The 20701-nt window shown below is 38.7% G+C and overlaps 1 protein-coding gene across 1 annotated transcript in view; it reads right to left on the minus strand.

Moving 5' to 3' along the window:
• Positions 1–824, minus strand: part of ABCA12 (ATP binding cassette subfamily A member 12) — a 206679-nt gene extending 205855 nt beyond the window's left edge. The window contains exon 1 of the mRNA XM_016950439.4: positions 405–824. Within this exon, the coding sequence (XP_016805928.3) occupies positions 405–473 (69 nt within the window). The 5' untranslated portion in view covers positions 474–824. The remainder of the gene's footprint in view (positions 1–404) is intronic.
• Positions 825–20701: the final 19877 nt, after the last annotated feature.

Below are 20701 nucleotides of genomic sequence, written 5' to 3' on the forward strand. Positions count from 1 at the left end.
CAGTACATTTCTTCCCATTTATTGTACATTTCAAATAATACTTTTCTTTCCTCTATCCCATTTTTAACTACATTAAGAAAAATTCTGAAAGCCTTTTGGCTTGAAACCAGAATTCAACGTTCCAGTTCAGCCAGTAACGACTCATGTTCTTTTTTTTTTGCCCAGGGCATGTCCTGGTTTACTCTTTAATTTACTGAAATGAAAAGGCTGCTTTTGGGGGCATGTTAAGACTCGCTCCATTAGCTATAAGACAGATAGGGGGATGAATTCTAAATATCTTACTTCCTGCTTTGGAAAATGCCTTTAAACCCTTCTGTTTTCACTTCTCATTAAGATCACATTTTAGGATTACCTGGCGTATTGCCCCATGACCCATACTCCCACACTTTTTTTTTTTAACTCACCGGCTGCCTTTTTACACCTAGCCAATTTTTCCAGACCAGGATCTGAAGCTGATGAAACAGGGAAGCCATCCTTCAAATGCCCCAAATGAGAGATTTCCTCTTCTTTTCTCCACTCCACAAATGAAGAACTGATGCCCCGTCCAACTTGCTGTATGTCAGTGTATCAGCACCCCTTTCACGGCATAGCTTCCTTGAGGGCTGGGGTAAGAAACCCACAGTTCTTCTGTTTCTGCTGGATTTTTCCCTGTGGTTAATCCTTAACCAAGAGGCACTTCTCAATCAACTCTTCTTCCAAAAGAAGGACCCAGATCAGTATCTTTGGGTGGCTTATGCTTATTTTAAAATAATATCCAGTTGCTGCTTGTTGCACGAAGTCCAGACTCAAGAGAGAATGAGCATCATTCAGATAATGCCTCACTGAAAAAAAAAAAAAAAAAAAAAAAAAAAGCAGCAGCTGAACCCACACCTCCTACTCTCCATGAAATTAATTGCCTATCCACACCTTAGAGAACATGTCACCTGCACTGGATGCGTCACAGGGACTAGGGGGTGGGACCCTTGCAAGGCCAGTAGGACTTGTCCGACATTCTCTTGTCTTCTTTCCTGCACACAGTGTCTGCTCTATCAGAGGCAGGGCACAGAGAGCATTTCACAGACACTGGGCCCAGTGACTCTTTAATATTAAAGTGTCATTAAAATGATTTAAGTCAATAAGGCCAGAGCTTAGCTGCAAAGCTCTGAGCCTCAGCCCATCATTAGATATACTGGGGAAAGTATCCACCTTTAACCTCAAGTTGAATGTTTCGATTTTGGGGGAAGAAACTATGTTGGCCAGGTCCCACCTTTCATCACAATGTACTAGGTTAAGCACAGGGCAGAAAAGGAAAGGTAGGCTGTAGGGGACATAAATTACAAACTGGAGTCCCTCAATTCGTGAGTGGAGATTCACGTGTCTATTACAGGCAATCCACATTGTTTCAGGCTCTTATAGTGAAAGGGGACACAGGCTGATCCAAGACATTTCTATTTCCTCTTTCCATGATACATTCCTCCCTCTCTAAGATCCTGCCTTTCAAAGTTATCCCCAAGTTGACATCTTCAATGAAGCCTTTTTGGATATATCCAGTAGGATAGATTCTCTTGCCTTTGAATCATTCTTTGTTGCCCTCTCTCAAGGAACTTAAAGTTTTTGCATTATTTTTATTTGTGTATGTCTTATTTTTCCTACAAGATTATAAATTATTTGAGGACATGGACTATTTTATATCACAGTACTTTACATATCATTAGTGTTCAATACTTGCTGCTGAATGTAATTGAATAAACTACTGGAGCCAAGGCTAGTAGGGTGAAGCTCCCCTTTGATCCTCACACCTACCCTGACTAATCCAGACTCTACTTGCAAAATCCGTTAAAGCATTAAGAGTTCTCCCTTCGCCAGGCGCGGTGGCTCATGCCTGTAATCCCAGCAATTTGGGAGGCCGAGACGGGCTGATCACTTGAGGTCAGGAGTTCAAGACCAGCCTCGCAAACATGGTGAAACCCCGTCTCTACTAAAAACACAAAAATTAGCCAGGCATGGTGGTGGGCACCTGCAATCCCAGCTATTTGGGAGGCTGAGGAGGGAGAATCGCTTGAAACCGGGAGGCAGAGGTTGCAGCGAGCTGAGATGGTGCCACTGCACTCCAGCCTGGGCAAAAGAGTGAGATTCCATCCCCCCTCCAAAAAAAAAGGAATCTAGCACAGGTCCTGCCTCATAGTAAGTAGTCAACTAATTCTTATTAATTGGGTAGCAATGTTTGCTAAGGACTTATTGAATCATCCTAGGAGTCCTATTATATAGAAACTGTCATTATTCCCATTTTCAGTGAAAGAACGTGATATTTAGAAGTGCCATAACTTGCTGGATTTCACCTAGTTAGCAGTGAGGACAGTGGGAACAGCAGAGAAGGAACTCGAACCTCGTTTCTGTACTGTTAATCTCTGTGCTATGTTTTCTCCAGTCCCATGTATTACACTTCACAGGAAGAGCTGAGAAACAAATGAACATCAGGGATTTTCCCTGTTTCTCTAGGCGGGTCTATAAATCACTTGTAGAGATTTTTTTGTAAGTACACGCATGAAAAATTATGGCCAAAATGAGTTCACAAAGAGTAGTTGCTCCAGGAATTCAGGAGAAGGAAGGCTGCTCTTTTAGGCTTCTTGATAGAGCCTCACGGCACTTCCCAGCCTGGCTCTTGCCAGCTTCATCAGTTGTCTCTCCACCTTCAGCCCTCCCTCCTGCCATCTGCTAGAATACTTTAGATGAGGACTGTTCACTTTCAGGCTTTGGTCATGCTGTTCCCTCTGCCCAAAATGAAATTGTGCTCATTCTCAAATGACTGACTCAAGTGTTACTTCCCCTCTGAAGCCTTTTCCAGCACTTCCACCCACCACACCCCCACCCCCGGCTGAATTAATCACCCCTTCATCTGTTTTCCCATAAAGCTTTGTTCGCACAGATAGCCAACTCCCTTATTACCTTCTAGTATAGTCAGTCTGTCTCTCTGTCCATACTCTGAGCCCCTTGAGTACAGGGACCAAGTCTCATGGAACACCACAATTTTGAGATAAATTCTGTATTCCTGAATGGTGAGAATTCTGACCCAACTAAATCTAAGAGCTGGTCTGAAGTAGTAGAAGATAAAGTTGGAGAGTCAGGGACCTAAAGCCAAAGAGGAGGAGATGTCATATTGCGGATTTAAAATGAAAAGTTCCTGGAAACTCTTCTTAAGAGATAGAGTATGATAAAGCCGATGCTGTGGGATGATGAAAATGTTAGTAGAATGAGAAACTGATTGAAGTTGAGACTTGAAACCCTTTTTTTGAATAGAAAAAACAAGTGAATTGAGTTAGTGATGATATAAAACAGTTCAGAAATTTTAACAGCAACCAGATTATAATTTTACTCCTTTGTCTCAGCACTGGTTGTTGTGTATAGCATCAGTGACAACTTTGTTTGTTTGTTTGTTTGTTTTACCATCAACTGACTTTTACATTAAGGTGCTATGGGATACTCATTGCATACAGGACCTGATCTTTATAATAAACCTGTGAGGTCAACATTATTTTACCTGCTGTATACATGAAGATGCATAGGACAAGTAGCTTCCTGAGGTCACACAGATAATGAGTGTCAGAACAGTAATTTGAACCCAGGTTTCTGTGTCTGCAAAACCTGTTCTCCAACAGGCCCTAATAAAGCAAGCATAGGTAAGAAAACACAGCAAGTGCACGCATTTAACCTAGGTGGAAATGTGCAACAAGTTGGGAAATTGAAGCTAACTCATGGTAAAAATAACAGCATCCTTCTTTTATAAGAAGGGTGGGACTCCACCCAAGGATTACAATAATGAGGCACCAGTTGCTAATACCTCATTGCCTAAGATCCACTTGCGATGTAAGAGGTCGATAGCTGATGCTATGAAGCAGGTGGGTGTGAGGAAGGTATCAGATTCAGGATTTTCAAGTTTTCAGCACTGAGACACTCCAATGATAATGTAGACAAAAGAATTGTGTCAAGAAGCAACTGGTAAAAATCTTATCCACAAAACCTGAAAAGAAGACATATTTCAAGGGAGCTTTAAAAAGTCTCGCTCACTCCAAGCTGTTACAGAGCACCTTATCCCTCCAAGGTGATTTCAATGGCATGGAATTTCTCATCACAAATAACACAGTCATATCAGGGACCAAGTTTGATAAATCAATTGATTATCTTACATTGAGCCATGTGAGTATGGCAATTTCAGGGTGATTTCCCATCTTGTGAAGAATTATTCATCCACTCACTCAGGGTGAGTAATCATTTTCTTAAACTGGTGATGTTGAATTAATTTTACTATATGTGTAGCTATAATCTTGTGAGGCTAAGAAAAAAAACTGCCTGTAAAATTTAGAATTTTTTGGCCAACCTATTTAAACTGATGGAAAGATATAGGGTAGAGTATTCAGAAAGATCATCTCCTCCTCTTTGCAATGTAAGTTTTAATAATCAATTCTCCATTTTAAAGGAAAAATGAAAATGAAAAATAGTATTTTTTTCTTCTCAATTTATGTTTTCCCCCCTCATAAAACCTTAAGCAGCTTAAAAGACAAATCTATATATTTATCTACTATCGCTTGTTTCTTCATGGAAAAAATACAACGAGCCAATTTTTGCATGTGTTTTAGTCTTTGATGACTGGCCTGTTCCCAGAGCAATTTAAAAAAGAATATCCCAATAGTAAAGGTTTCTATGGCATGCATTCTCTTGGGCACAACAAAAACTATCTTAGAAAAGATTAATTTTATTAAATAAGCTAGAAAATGATCATTTCTAGCATTTTCAAATTCCAACATATAAGAAAAATAAGTCACCCAGTTATCTGTCCCCTCAATCTTGAGCAACACACAGGTTTTCTTTCCTTTTTTTTTTTTTTTTTTTTTTGAGGTGGAGTCTTGCTCTTTCACCCAGGCTGGAGTGCAGGGGTGCAATCTCGGCTCACTGCAACCTCTACCTCTCAGGTTCAAGCGATTCTCCCACCTCAGCCTCCTGAGTAGCTGAGATTGCAGGCGTGTGCCACCATGCCCAGCTAATTTGTGTATTTTTAGTAGAGATGGGGTTTCACCATGTCATTCAGGCTGGTCTCGAACTCCTGACCTCATGATCCACCCCCCTCAGCCTCCCATTTTGTATGTGCAACTACTACTGTATTACTTTGAAAGCATAAGGCTAGGGGGTAAAGGAACTAGTCAATAATTTCAATTCAAATCAATAATCAAATATTTTAGTTGAGAAGTCTCATTCAAGCACCAACTGATCAGCAATATTTTTTTGTTTTTGTTTTTGTTTTTGAGACGGAGTCTTGCTCTGTCACCCAGGCTGGAGTGCAGGGGCACAATCTCAGCTCACTGTAACCTCTGCCTCTCGGGTTCAAGCGATTCTCCTACCTCAGGCTCCTTAGCAGTTGGGATTACAGGCATGTGCCACCATGCCTGGCTAATTTTTTGTACTTTTGGTAGAGACAGGGTTTCACCATATTGGCCAGGCTGGTTTTGAACTCATGACCTCAAGTGATCCACCCGACTCAGCTTCCCAAAGTGCTGGAATTACAGATGTGAGCCACCACGCCCAGCCTGATCAGTAATATTTTGGAAGCAGAGGAGAAGGAAAGGTACAGGGGGAAGTGAAAGGGAACAACTGATGGGCATGTATAGTGGTAGCTGATAGCTTGACTCTTGAACAAGAGAATGTACAAATAGAGTAGGATAAATTCACAAGTCCACACTCAAAAATATCCATTTTTGTATGTGTTTATATAGATGTAAATATGTACCATATATGCTTCTTTACAAATATGTAGCTAGAGATAAAAAGTATATTCAAAAGTATGTAAAAAAATTCACAAAATTTCAACCATTAGATAAGCACATAGGGATTGTAAATGGGAAGAAAATGGTATATAATAAAAATGAAACATCTGGCTCTCCAGATATGCATTTTAATGAGTGTTTTAATGACAGCATGTGACAAGCAGAACATATGGCCATTATATCAGTGAAGTCTTGCTGCAGATAACTGGACAGAGATTTTGAATCAAATTTTGCAGCATATAGTTTCACCCATGGTATTTTTCTAAACATATCAACTTCTAAATTAACTAACTGTGCATTCATTAATTTGTATTATGATTGGGAGCACCAAGTTTACATTTTAACCCTTTTCCAAGGGGGAAGTACTCCCATATAACACACAATAAATATATCTCAATCTAAAATAATCATGTAAGTGGCAGGAATGACGTTAATCTTCCCCATTCTGTTACTACCTGTGGTTTTTTTCTGGACCATGGAATTGTTTTGAAAGCTAGTTGTGACCTATGTATAGACAATAATAAAAGAAGAAATTTGTCCAAAACACTCTGAGAGACTTGCACAAACTTCTCTACCACGGAGACTTTTATGGGAAACCTAATCTCATTCTCACCTACAGCTTGACCCTCAAATCATCAGCCTTCTTCCAATAATGAAAGTTCACTGCTTAGAGCCAACAACCATTTTGTGTAGCACAGGGAGCCCATGAAACAGAATTCTGTTGACACCATGGCTCTGCAGCATCAGAAGGTCATTGGCAAGATGCCACTTTGATATAGCAACTTCATTCCCTAAACTAGGGGCCATGTGAGAAATGTCAAATCACATTGAAAGCGAAGGTACAAACTTACTGCAAGGGGAGAGAAAGCCATAGGGCTTATTGAAAGAATTGTTTTGATGCACAAGGAAGCAGAGAATGTGGAGGGAAAGAGCAGAGGAGCCCTACTGACGAGATAGGTGTTGAGGCCAAGCTACCACTTTCTGAGGGTCAATTGCTTTATCTAGAAAGTGAGGTGATAATTATTCTCGGCCTACAGGTTTACTGCGGAATTAAACTAAAAGATCAAACAAATATAAATAACCTAGAGGATAGCTGAGACTCCTTCTGCCTCCCTGATTCCTGCCATCTGTGCAGTGGCTTGGGTTAATACCCTATACAACCCAGATGGAAACTCATTGGTGGTGTATATTAATTGAAAGCAAAACAAAACAAAACAAAAACAAAAACAAAAAAACCACACACAAAGTATTCTGTGAGTTTAGCACACTTTTTTTTTTTTTTTGAGACTGAGTTTCTCTCTTGTCGCCTAGGCTGTAGTGCAACGGTGCAGTCTTGGCTCACTGCAACCTCCGCCTCATAGGTTCAAGCAATTCTCTTGCCTCGGCTTCCTGAGTGGCTGGGATTACAGGTGCCTGCCACCATGCCCGGCTAACTTTTGTATTTTTAGTAGAGATGGAGTTTCACCATGTTGGCCAGGCTGGTCTCAATCTCCTGACCTCAAGTGATTCGCCCGTCTCGGCCTCCCAAAATGCTGGGATTATAGGCATGATTAGCACACTTATTAATGATTAGGGGGTGAGAAGTAGTTGCATGTATATGGCCTCTCACAATCTCCCCAACTCAACCTTTTTTCTCTCCCCCTTCCATTTCCTTCTTCTCTTTACTCCATTCTTCCTCGTCCCTTTCTAGGAAAATTAAATTCCTCTCATTTCTGCTGAGTAGTTTAGAACCCTTCTCTGAAGCTATAGTGCTTCCTGACCTCCAGACTCCAGAGGAATACATTCACATCCAAGCTTCTCAGTCACTAGAATAAAAGCTGTTCTCTTTTCACTACATGAGAAACTCTGGTAGCAGCTCCTAAAGTAGTAAAAATTTCACCAACTCTTTACACTTAATTACTATTATTATTGGCTAAAATAATGCTTGATCAGAACCTTCAGAACAATGACAATCAAGGAAGATAATGAGATTAATTCCACAGCAATTATTTCAAACTCAAAGTAATATTCAATTATACATCAAGACACATGAAATACTGTAACTTTCTATTTTTTCTTATACTCAAGACAGTGTGAGGAGAAGTGTAAACCTCTCTGGGATCCCTGACATATTCTCAGGAGCCCAGAAATTCTTTTTGAAGATTGAGTATTTTGTTGCTTTCATATTTATAACACTCTTTGAAAAATTAAAGTTAGCCTACCCTGCTTCATCTGGATGACCCAGTCTGAACAATTAAGTATGAAGCAATCCATCTGTGGTAGAAATGTTTAACCTCTCCATGAATTCATAAGATTATCTAGCTTCTTAATATGGCAACGTAAAACTGACAGCAATTGTTACATAATTGCTATTGTAACTCACACTCAAAAGAATTGCTCAATTCCTTTAATGGAATAAAAGTAATATCTCTCTTTAGCAATGATATTTCCTAACTAAAATGTTTCTTTTTTTTTAAATAAAGTCTTTGATTTTGAATCATGATATGGCAAAGCAAAGTAAATACTACTTTAATTGCAGTAGGTCAGTGAGAAAAGGAGGTGAACTTAATACAAAAATTATACATGCACAGTAGCATTGAACAAGTACATACAAATGGTTTTTTGTTTTGTTTTCTTTTGTTTTGTTTTGAGACGGAGTCTCGCTCTGTCCTCCAGGCTGGAGTGCAGTGGCACGATCTCAGCTCACTGCAACCTCCGCCTCCTGGGTTCACGCCATTCTCCTGCCTCAACCTCCCGAGTAGCTGGGATTACAGATGCCCACCACCACACCCTGCTAATTTTTTGTATTTTTAGTAGAGACGAGGTTTCACCGTGTTAGCCAGGATGGTCTCAATCTCCTGACCTCGTGATCCACCCACCTCGGCCTCCCAAAGTGCTGGGATTACAGGTGTGAGCCACTGTGCCCGGCCCAAGTGTTTTTTTTTAAATTATGTTTCAGCACAGAGCTGGCCTGCAGACTGCTGAAAAAGTCAGCAATAAATAATTTATTCATGATATTCTAAAAATTGTTTGAACATAAATGGAAGTTTCTTAGTTATAGTTTAAATCAAGAGGCGATTTCTCTTTGGAAGGTTCTTATTAAACATAAAGTCTGAACTAGCAAACAAAGCCTAAGAGTATTAATGCCATTATGTATAACTTATATACACATGTATTTCCTACATTTAGAATATTCTGACTATACTAACTCTTCCTTGTAGGTTCGAGTCAACCATTTAAATATCCAAAGATATCAGGTAAATATTCACAGTTAATCCCTATGATTAAAGGGATAAAGAACAGAAAATTAGATCATGAGCAACATTGGAAAAACTCTGGGGACAAACACTTTGAGACCTGTGATGATCTTTCAATGTGTCAACTTGGCTAGGCTAAGTCTCCAGTTATTCAACCAAACGCTAATCTTGGTGTTGCTGTAGGTGTGATTAAAGTTCATAATCAGTTACCTTTAAGTAAGAGCCTAGATTATCTGAGTGGGCCTGATCCAATCAGTTGAAAGGCTTTAAGAGTGGAACTGAGGGTTCCCTGATAAAGAAGCCATTCTGCCTGTGGCTAGAAGATTCAGCCCCAAAGTTCCAGCCTGCCCTTCCTGATATCCAGCTCTACAGATTTCAGACTTGCCTATCTAGCTCCCACAATTACATAAGCCAGTTCCTTTTAATAAATCTCTCAATATATATCTCCTACTGGTTTATCTTCTTTGGTTGAATCTTGACTGTTACAGGGCCCCAATGACGTGATGACTTGCAGATGTTCTGCACTCATAAAGTACTGATATCTAATACATATTTTAATCCAGCAGAACTTTGTAGGTATTTAAAAACTAACATTTCATTTAAAAACATTTTTTACTTTTTAAAAAGTTTCTGAGACAGTTATGCCCGTATCCCAATACTTGAAGGGAAAAAGGCACTTGCATTAATTTTTTTAAATGGCATCTACTTCTTATGAAGTCATGTTGTTGATTATAAAACTGGGAAAGCTTTTTCAAGCAATTGCTGTAAACTTTACTGAACAATAAAGAGATTGCAATTTAGGAAAACTTCAAGCAAGACAAATGGTCTTAGCCAATGGCCATTAATGGTAGGTACCAGCATGATGTCTCAAAACATCAGACAGAACTGACACAGGGGTTACACATCCAGAGAAGAAACAGAATTTGTCACTCTAGGAGAAACCAAGGAAGATTCAGAATGAATGTGGATCCATGATCCTCCCTTTTCCCAAATCTCACCAGCAGCTTGGCCCCTGATATTCCAAGATTATAAAACCAACCCTCCATAAATCCCATTACCATCTGTTAAATTTTTTTATTTTTAATTTTTGTGGGTACATATTATGTGTATATATTTATGAGGTATATGCGATATTTTGATACAGGCATACAATGTGTAATCACATTAGGATAAATAGAGTATCCATCACCTCAAGCATTTATTCACAGTGTTACAAACAATCCAATCATACCCATTACCATTTTAAAGAGAATCATAGTGGGTGAAAGAAATGTAAGACACTAAGCATTTATACCAAAGACACTGAGCCATAATAAAGAGGTTATGTAAACTGGAAAAGACTGTTAAACTATAAATTACCAAGTTTCTACAATTGTTTTTCTTCCACATTATCCAGTAAAGCAAAATCTTGTAAAGAAGATCTGATCTAGGGGCCGGGCGTGGTGGCTCACCCCTGTAATCCCAGCACTTTGGGAGGCTGAGGTGGGTGGATCACAAGGTCAGGAGATCGAGACCATCCTGGCTAACACGGTGAAACCCTGTCTCTACTAAAAATACAAAAAATTAGCCGAACGTGATGGTGGGCACCTGTAGTCCCAGCTGTTCGGGAGACTGAGGCAGGAGAATGGCGTGAACCCGGGAGGCGGAGGTTGCAGTGAGCCGAGATGGCGTCACTGCACTCCAGGCTGGGCGACAGAGCGAGACTCCGTCTCAAAAAAAAAAAAAAATCTGATCTATTAAAAGAAGAAGTTATATTTTATTGGCACATTTAAGGCAGTGTAAATACATTTTCAACCATGTCATAAAAGGGCTCTTTTAATGAAAGGCCTGGGATTCAGAGTTTAAATGATTTCCCAAAATGTCCAGAAATATGCCTTTGATTTTACAACTGTAAAAGGAGTGAGAGTAGGGGAGTGGTTGTTGAAGATGAGTTAAGGTAGAAAAATAATGGAAGGGAGTACATGGCATCTATTCCTTTTCAGACAAACTGGTCTGGACTGAGTTTGGATCCCTGGACAGGGTTCAGAGTAAAAAACTAACAGAAATGCTTACAAAATATTTTGTAGAACTCAGTACAACTAGATTTTCTTTGATGCCCAGGTGATAAATATATAGCATAAAATTAAAATAACAAGACTGGTCTTTCTGCAAAATAAAAGTTAAGAGCCATTTACCATCAGGAACTAAGGGTCTGAGTCTTCAGACACCAAACCTTCTGGCAAAGTGCAAACGTGGAGAGAGGAGAAAACAGGCAAAGGGGATCTGAAACAGTCCGGAATGCATCCTTAAGACAGCTGCAGTTTCTGAAGGTTTAGCAGTACTTTGGTAAGGAGGAAATTGATCTTCATGTCAGAATTCACCAAAGGCCTTATGTAGTGGAACTGTACTGAGGTTTGGCTTTGGCCTCATTATTTGACACAAATCTGTTTGGGACAGCCTCAGCCTTTGGAAGATGAAGAGTCGAATACCTGAGTAAATATCATTTCAGACATCCCTGAACCTGTATGTGATTAATGGTTATGTCATCATGTATGTTACCAATATACCTAATCAGAATTACATTGTCATAATATAAATAAGACAAGTCATTTGGATTTACTATTATTCACTAAATCGTTCCTTTCAAATATTGGTACAATTTCAAGATATACTTTGAAGCAAAACCTGTTTATATGTTTGTTGTATTGAAATTCTATGTCAACTGAAATATAAAGGTATGTTTATCATAGCAAGGGTAAAGATTTACTATTGTCAACCGAAACATCCCAAGATCTACAAATCTAGAAAAGGAGACTTTACCTGTAAAGGGTTACAGCCTACAAGGGGGCCATCCCACAGGCTGGGAAGCACAGCCTCCAGCAATGACCAGAGACAGGCACTTTGAAGGAGGAGGAGTTGGGAGAGAGCTTTATGCTGAGCTTATTGGCCAAATATACACATTCAACAGCTTACAGGAGGAGCTATGATTATTCATAAAGGTGGTCCTGACCCATGTGTATTGAACAAACATGCATATAACATATGAGCCATGTTCACTCTGGGTTGATGACTTAACATTTAAGTATTTCATAGTCAGGCCCTACACATCCAAAGATCTTTTCAGGACATAAAGGCACTCAAGTGCACATCCTCTGTAAACCCATCAGAACCAGTCCTGGTTGGTGATCTTATCAGGAGAAAATTATTAAGATCAGTCTCTTGTCCAATCAAAGCTGTAGTTATGGCTTGTGAAACAGGGAGAGTTAGTTAGTTAGTGTCTGGTGGTGAGCTACAATTGTTCTAATATTGCTTATCTTGAGGCCAGTGCTTGGTTAGCTGCTAGAGAAAGAGGAAAACCTTATGGCAGTTAGAACATAGTCTATCCTTTAAGTGTAGCGGTGTGTGACTTAACCCTACCTGGCATTGCCTCAGGTCTTGCTACATTATTGTCACAAAGAGTCTGTTTTGTCAGTATTATGATCTCAATTTTAACATTAATGCTGGTCAGTTGTTCTGTCTAAACTGGAAAAAAAGAGGATATCATGAAGTGTGTCCAACCTCCCATGCCAGGGGTCACCTTGGTCAAGAGGGTGTTTTTTCAATCCATGAGTGAACTTAGGATTTTGTTTTTATACTACAATGGTATGTTTTGAAAGCTGTTAATTTAATGTACAAGAACAATTATTAGGAATTTTGAAGTAGGTAAATAAGAAAAATATATTGAAAGTTAATATGAACATTAAGAGAAAATACACAAGCTTGTTACCTTTAGGAACACTATAGTAGTAACTAGCCTCCAAGATGGCGCCTAATGATCCTTACCTCCTGGGATAGTATCTTCCCATACTGAATAGGACTGACTTCCATAAATAATAATTGCATTAAGATTTCCAGGGCTATGTTGAAATAGATATTGAGGCTTCCAACTTCTCTCTCTTTAATTACCTTTTCTAGAGAAAGTCAGCTACCCTGTTGTAAGGACACTCAGGCAGGCTATGGAGAAGTTTGGGTAAGGAAGAAATGAGGCCTCCAGCCAACAACCAACACCAGCTTGCTAAGTTATTCATGTGAGCCAACTAGGAAGTAGATCTTTCAGCCCCAGTAAAGGTTTCAGGCAACTGAAGCCCTAACCAACATCTGGACTGCAATCTCGAGAGACCCCACCCCCACCCCAAGCCCAAACTGTAGGATAAGACATTTTGAGTTCCTTTTGCTGTGCAGATGCTCTTTAGTCTAATTAGATCCCACTTGTCAATTTTGGCGTTTGTTGTCATTGCTTTTAGTGTTTTAGTCATGAAGTCTTTGCCCATTCCTATGTCCTGAATGATACTGCCTAGGTTTTCTTCTAGGCTTTTTATGGTTTTAGGTCTTACATTTAAGTCTTTAATCCATCCTGAGTTAATTTTTATATAAGGTGTAAGGAAGAGGTCCAGTTGCAGTTTTCTGCATATAGCTAGCCAGTTTTCCCAACATCATTTATTAAATAGGGAATCCTTTCCCCATTGCTTGTTTTTGTCAGGTTTGTCAACGATCAGATGGTTGTAGATGTGTGGTGTTATTTCTGAGACCTGTATTCTGTTCCATTGATCTATATATCTGTTTTGGTACCAGTAGCATGCTGTTTTGGTTACTGTAGCCTTGTAGTGTAGTTTGAAGTCAGGTAGCGTGATACCTCCAGCTTTGTTCTTTTGGCCTAGGATGGTCTTGGCTATGTGGGCTCTTTTTTGGTTCCAGATGAAATTTAAAGTAGTTTTTTCTAATTCTGTGAAGAAAGGCAATGGTAGCTTGATGGCGATAGCACTGAATCTATAAATTACCCTGGGCAGTATGGCCATTTTCATGATACTGATTCTTCCTATCCATGAGCATGGAATGTTTTTCTGTTTGTTTGTGTCTTCTCTTATTTCCTTGAGCAGTGGTTTGTAGTTCTCCTTGAAGAGGTCCTTCACATCCCTTGTAAGTTGTATTCCTAGGTATTTTATTCTGTTTGTAGCAATTATGAATGGAAGTTCACTCACGATTTGGCTCTCTGTTTGTCTATTATTGGTGTATAGGAATGCTTGTGATTTTTGCACATTGATTTTGTATCCTGAGACTTCTGTTTTTAAGGCATAATCACTATTTACATTAATTCTAATATGGAATTGGGTGGTATATATTATACAAGTCAGTTTCAACAATAACAAAAAAATTCTTACTATTGTACTTTGTTGATAGCAATACCCACGTAGCAAGTCTTATTAGCAAGGAGTGACTGCAAAAAGCACTGTGTGGCTGGGACTTGCTGAAGAAGTAAGCATCCTGATGGGTCTTGAAACTGTAAAGGCTTCTCACATGCTGCCAGCTCTCAAAACTCTCTCATCATTCTGCTTTAGGGAAAATGCTGAAATTGGTTTGTAGGCAATGAATGCAGAGATACAAGTGGAAATTAATAGAAAATTCTGTTATCTTTAAAGACAGTTACATTATGCCATCCACATATTTCTAAAATCCAATGTTTAAGGAACAAATGTGTTTCAAGTGGGGGAAATGGAATAGAACACTAGAATGTTTCAGAGACATGCCTTTCCTCAATATATTTGTACTACAGTGAATATAGTGCTCAATTCATAGTGTCAACTTCAATTTTTACTGTCTTTTAAGACTTTTTTAGTTTGAAATAATTTTAGGCTTACAGAAGAATTAAGAACACTGCACAGTGAGTTCCCATATCCCCTTCATCAGTTTCCCCAGTGTAGCATAACCATAGTTCAATGATTGAAACTAGGAAATTAACATTTGTACAATACTGTTGACTAAAATACAAGCTTTATTCAGATTTTCCTCGTTTTCCTACAACAGTCTTCTTTTCTGTTCCAGGATCCAATTTGGAATCCTACATTGCATTTAGTTGACATGTCTCCACACTCTCCTCCAAACTGTTGTTTCTCAGTCTTTCCTTGCCTGTCTTTCAGGACTTCAAAACTTTTATGTAGTACTAAGTTACTATGTAATTTAGCTAATCTGTAGGGTATATCTCAGTTTTCGTTTGTCTCATGCTTGCTCATGATTGGAGTGAGCTTTGCATTATTATTGGGAAGGATAGTACAGAGACAATGTACACTTCTCAGGGTACCATATCAGAAGGGTGCATGATGCCACCTGTCACTATATCTTATTACCTGTGATGTTAGCTTTGAGTACTTGATTAATGCGGTGTCTGTCAGATTTCTCCCCTGTGATGTTACTATTTTGGAAGACATAATTTGGGGTGCAAATATCCTTTTTCTCCTTAAAATTTTACCCAAAATTTCAGCATCCATTGGTGAATCTTGCCTGAAACAATTATAACTGTAGTGTTGTAATGGTAATTCTATATTTACCACCTTTCTTCTAGAATTACTAATTGGATTCTTTTTCTGTAAGGAAGTGTTATCTCTTGTCTACCATTTGTATATTTATTCAGTTATTTATTTATGTCAAGATAAATACTTATTCTTTTTTGTCTTCCTACATGATGGGTAGCAGGTAATTTTTTAAGACTGTATTTTTTAAAAGCAGTTTTAGCTTCACAGCAAAATTGAGAGTAAGATACAGAGACCTCTCATCCATCCACCACTCCCACACATGCATATTCACCCACAGAGGAGCACATTTTTAAAAACTGATGAACCTATACTGACATATCATTATTACCCAAAGTCAACAGTTTATATTAGGGTTCCTTCTTGGATCTGTGCATTCTGTGGACTTGGACAAATGTATCAAGGTGTGAATCTACCATTATAATACCATAAAGAGTAGTTTTATTGCCCTAAATATCCTGTGTGCTCTGCCTATTCATCCCTCCCTCCTCCCAAGCCCCTGACAACCACTGATGTTTTTACTGTCTCCATAGTTTTGCCTTTTGCAGAAAGTCATATTGTTGAAATCATACAGTATGTAGCCTTCTCAGATTGGCCTCTTTCTCTTAGTAATCTATACTTACATTTCCTTGTCATCTGTTCATGGCTTGAGAGCTCATTTCTTTATAGCACTAAATAATATTCCATTGTCTAGAAGGACCCCAGTTTATTTATTCACCTATTGAAAGACATCTTGTTTGCTTCCAAGTTTTCACAATTATAAATCAAGTTGCTATAAACATCTGTGGGCAGGTTTTGTGTAGACATAGCTTTAAACTCCTTTGAGTAAATACCAAGAAGCATAATTGCTGGATCATATGGTAAGAATGTGTTTAGTTCTGTAAGAAATTGCCAAACTGTCTTCCAAAGTGGCTGTACTATTTTGCATTTCTACCAGCAATGGATGACAGTTTCTGTTGCTCCACATTCTTGCCAGTTTTTTGTGTTGCCAGTGTTTTGGATTTCAGATGTTCTAATAAGTGTACAGTGCTATCTCATTTTGTTTAATTTGCATTCCCCTCCTGATGACATATGATATCATGTGGAATATCTTTTCATACACTTACTTGCTATCTATATCTTCTTTGGTGAAGTGTCTGTTAAGGTCTTTGGCACTTTTTTTTTTTTTTTGGAGATGGAGTCTCAGTTTGTTGCCCAGGCTGGAGTGCAGTGGTGCGATCTCGGCTCACTGCAAGCTCCACCTCCCGGGTTCGCGCCATTCTCCTGCCTCAGCCTCCCGAGTAGCTGAGACTACAGGCGCCCGCCACCACGCCCAGCTAATATTTTTTTTTTTTTTGTATTTTTAGTAGAGACAGGGTTTCACCATGTTAGTCAGGATGGTCTCAATCTCCTGACCTCGTGATCCTCCCGCCTTGGCCTCCCAAAGTGCTGGGATTACAGGCATGAGCCACCGTGCCTAGCCATTTGGCCCATTTTTTAATTAGTTGTTTATTTTCTTACTGTTGAGTTTTAAGAGTTCTTTGTATAATTTTGATAACAGACCTTTATCAGAGATATAGTTTCTCCCAATATGTGGCTTCTCTCGACAATCTTTTTTGCAGAGCAGAATTTTTAATTTTAATGAAGTCCAGATTATCAATTCTTTCTTTCATGGATTGTGCCTTTGGTGTCTTATCTAAAAGGCCATTGCCAAGCCCAAGGTCATCTAGATTTACTTTGATCTTACCTTTTAGGACATTTATAATTTTGCCCTTCACGTTTTAGGTCTCTGATCCATTTTGAGTTAATTTTTGTGAAAAGTGTGAGGTCTATGTCTAGATTCTTTTTTTTTTTTTTTTTTTTGGATGGATATCCAGTGTTCTAGCACTATTTGTTGAAAAGGTGATATTTCCCCAATGTATTGTCTTTGCTCCTTTGTCTGTACTGTAGTCTTACAATAGTGAATTTATATTACCACCTTCCTTCTACAGTTACTAATTGGAACTCTTCTGTAAATACATGTTAACTCTTGTCTACCATTTTTCTATTTATTCAGTTACTTATCTATATCAATATGGACTCATTGATATTTATTTTATTCTTTGGGTTAACTTCAATTATGTTTAACTAATTTATGTTGGTTTTATAAATCCAGAGTTAGAGATAGCTAAACTAGTAGAATCCAATGTGAATATTTAAGTCAAAATTCTGAAATCCAGTGTAGTCTCAATCATGTAACAGAATTCTTTAAAGAGTTGTTTCTTGGCCGGGTGCGGTGGCTTACGCCCATAATCCCAGCACTTTGGGAGGCCGAGGCAGGCAGAGCACCTGAGGTCAGGAGTTCGAGACCAGCCTAGCCAACATGGGGAAACCCTGTCTCTACTAAAAATACAAAAATTAGCTGGGTGTGGTGGTGGGTGCCTGTAATCCCAGCTACTCAGGAACCTGGGGCAGGAGAATCGCTTGAACCCAGAAGGTGGAGGTTGCAGTGAGCCGAGATAGTGCGATTGCACTCCAGTCTGGGCAACAAGAGCGGAACTCTGTCTCAAAAAAAAAAAAAAAAAAGTACTTTCTTAAATGTGTGAAATGTGTGTGTGTGTATATGTGTGTATTCCATACTAGATTTTCTATAAATGTTTAATAAATGTTTGCTTTTCAAATGAGTAAGTAATTTCTTATCACTGAACACTTACTAAGTGCTCAAGGCATAACAAGTAACTATGTCAGATTAAGATTATGCCCCTGATAGGCCGGGTGCGGTGGCTCACGCCTGTCACCCCAGCACTTTGGGAGGCCGAGGTGGGCGGATCACCTGGGGTCAGGAGTTCAAGACCAGCCCAGCCAACATGGCAAAACCCCATCTCTACTAAATATACAAAAAAATTAGCCGGGTGTGGTGGCAGGCACCTGTAATCCCAGCTACTCTGGAGGCTAGAATCACTTGAACCCAGGAGGCGGAAGCTGCAGTGAGCTGAGATCATACCACTGCACTCCAGCCTGGGCGACAGAGTGAGACTCTGTCTCCAAAGAAAAAAAAAAAAAAAGTTTATGCCCCTGATGATAAACATTATGGAGCTTACATTTTATCACGCTTTTATTTCATCATGAGTATACATGATCAAAGAACACAAAATTTTTCTCTAGGACACACTGTTAACATCACCATTATATCTTTTGCCAAATGTTAGTTATGAGCCTTGGTTGAAGTAATGCATGCCAAGTTTCTTCACTGTAGAATGACTATTTTCAGTAGGACACTTTGAGACTCTGCAGAAATCCTGTTCCTCCTTAAACTTTTCCCACAATTTTACTCACTAAGTTAATCTTCCAGACTTTTATTTACTTGATTACTGGATCCAAAGAGTTCCAAATACTTTGACTAAATAATGGTAAAATTAGAAATCTTTGCCAAAAAGAATGTACTGGCCTAATAGAATATAAAGGTTTAAGTAGAAATACATATATATAATTTCAATCAAGCCCAAGACTTCTCCCCATTAGTAGGATGTTTTAGTTAAAAACACATGAAAGGCTTTTGCCTGAATTTACCCAGATAGTTACAGTTGAATGACTAAGATGGAAGGTTAAATGCTTTGTCAGCATTTCAAAGATGAATTTCAATATCTATTATAACATCTTTATGATATGAAATATTTTCTTTTCTGCTAATGCCCTATTGCTGTGAATAATCAAACCATTCAAACTACTTTCTCTAATGCAATTAAAAAAAAAAACTAATAAAAATTCTGAGTTTTGATTCTAGGCCAGAAGTCTGCCTGTAGTGGGGGAAAAAAAAGGTGGGAAAGTCATTCATTGTCATTCTCCAGGAATTTTAGAAGATAGTACACTTTTAAAGCTTCTTGGAAACTCTAGATAATAGGCAGCCAATATTACAAATACAGGTTAAACAAGAGACGTTAATTAAAACCGTCATTTAGGGAAGAACATTACTGTTACCATTAATTTAATTTCTGAAACAATTTATAGATTTTACCTTTTATCACCTTAAAAAGAATGGAGAAAGATTTTATTAGAAGGCCACAGTTCATATACATCATTTTCTATGGGGCTAACATGCATCAACTCTCAAAACTCCCTCACGTTCATTGCAGTAAACACACAGCCTTTGGCAAATCTATATGGGGTAGAGTTGAGAACTTAGTGGCATCCTTATAAGTTCATAAAACTACTGTGTACAAACCTAAAGGACAAATAAGTGACATGAAGGGATTGATGAAATTAAGTGAAAAAGTGAACAAAATGTGTATGTAAAGTATAAAAATTGAGGTCAAGTGTGCAGTTTCATGCTTAGAATAACCTTAGGGAGATGTGTGCCAAGTCTACAATATTATGCTTAATTGTGGTCTAACTTTAAGCGCTCTGAGACATTTCTGGTGAATGCCAAGTCATCTAGACAACTCAAGGAATTGAAAGCTTGAGAAGAAAGTCAACAGTTAGCACTGCTATTCAATTTTTTCATGACCCAGGACAAGTCACTAGGTCTCTCTGTACCTAGGTTCTTAAACTCCACATCTGTAAAATTGAAATTATGCTCCCAAATTGCTTCTCAATATTGTTGTGAAAGTTATCCAATAAAAGGTATGGCATTTTAAAGCACTGAATGGGTTCCCCTGTAATAGTCAAATGTCAGTATCTGTTCCCAGGAAATATAGTAGATTTTCTCTTCTGAGAGATTTTTTAAGTCATTTGTCCTGAAAGTTTTCAGCAGCCACTAATCTAGGAGAATATCAGATTGAATTTTTTGACATCCATTAGTTTTATTCTCTTATAAATTAAGTGCTGCTTTCATGTAACAGTTCTCAATAAGGCTTGACCAGTGATACACGATCTACACACAACTACACATCCACTCTTGCCTTTCCAAGTTATTCTCCAAATTGCAGCCAAAATGATCTTTTCAAAGCACAGGTCTAAAGATGTCACTCCCTTTCTTAAAGCCCTTGAATGGCTTCCCTTTGTGTTTAGGACAAAGACGGAACTGCTTAATGGTCCACAAGACTGTCTATGGTCTAATACTTAGAGTCCACAATCCTCCAAAACTCTCCCTACCTGTTTTCTTTCACTGTCTCTTCATCCCACTCTTTCCCTTCCCAGGGTCACGGTCTTGCACACACTTCCCTCCTGCCCTCTCTGAGTTTCATACCCACTCACTCTCTCTGGCAGTCATTTTCTTACAAATGTCTACCCTAACATCCACAGCACTGTGCTTATCTCTTTGGTAGCCCTTATAGAGTTGGCATTTACATTTTTTGTGTGTGATTATTTCATTGCTCTTTGTCTCCCTCATTAGATTGTAAACATTAAAATCCTTCACATATTGGCATCGCAGTGTATCCCTAGGGCCTAC

The sequence above is a fragment of the Pan troglodytes genome, chromosome 13 (assembly GCF_028858775.2).
Source record: "Pan troglodytes isolate AG18354 chromosome 13, NHGRI_mPanTro3-v2.0_pri, whole genome shotgun sequence".
Taxonomy (NCBI): Eukaryota; Metazoa; Chordata; class Mammalia; order Primates; family Hominidae; genus Pan; species Pan troglodytes.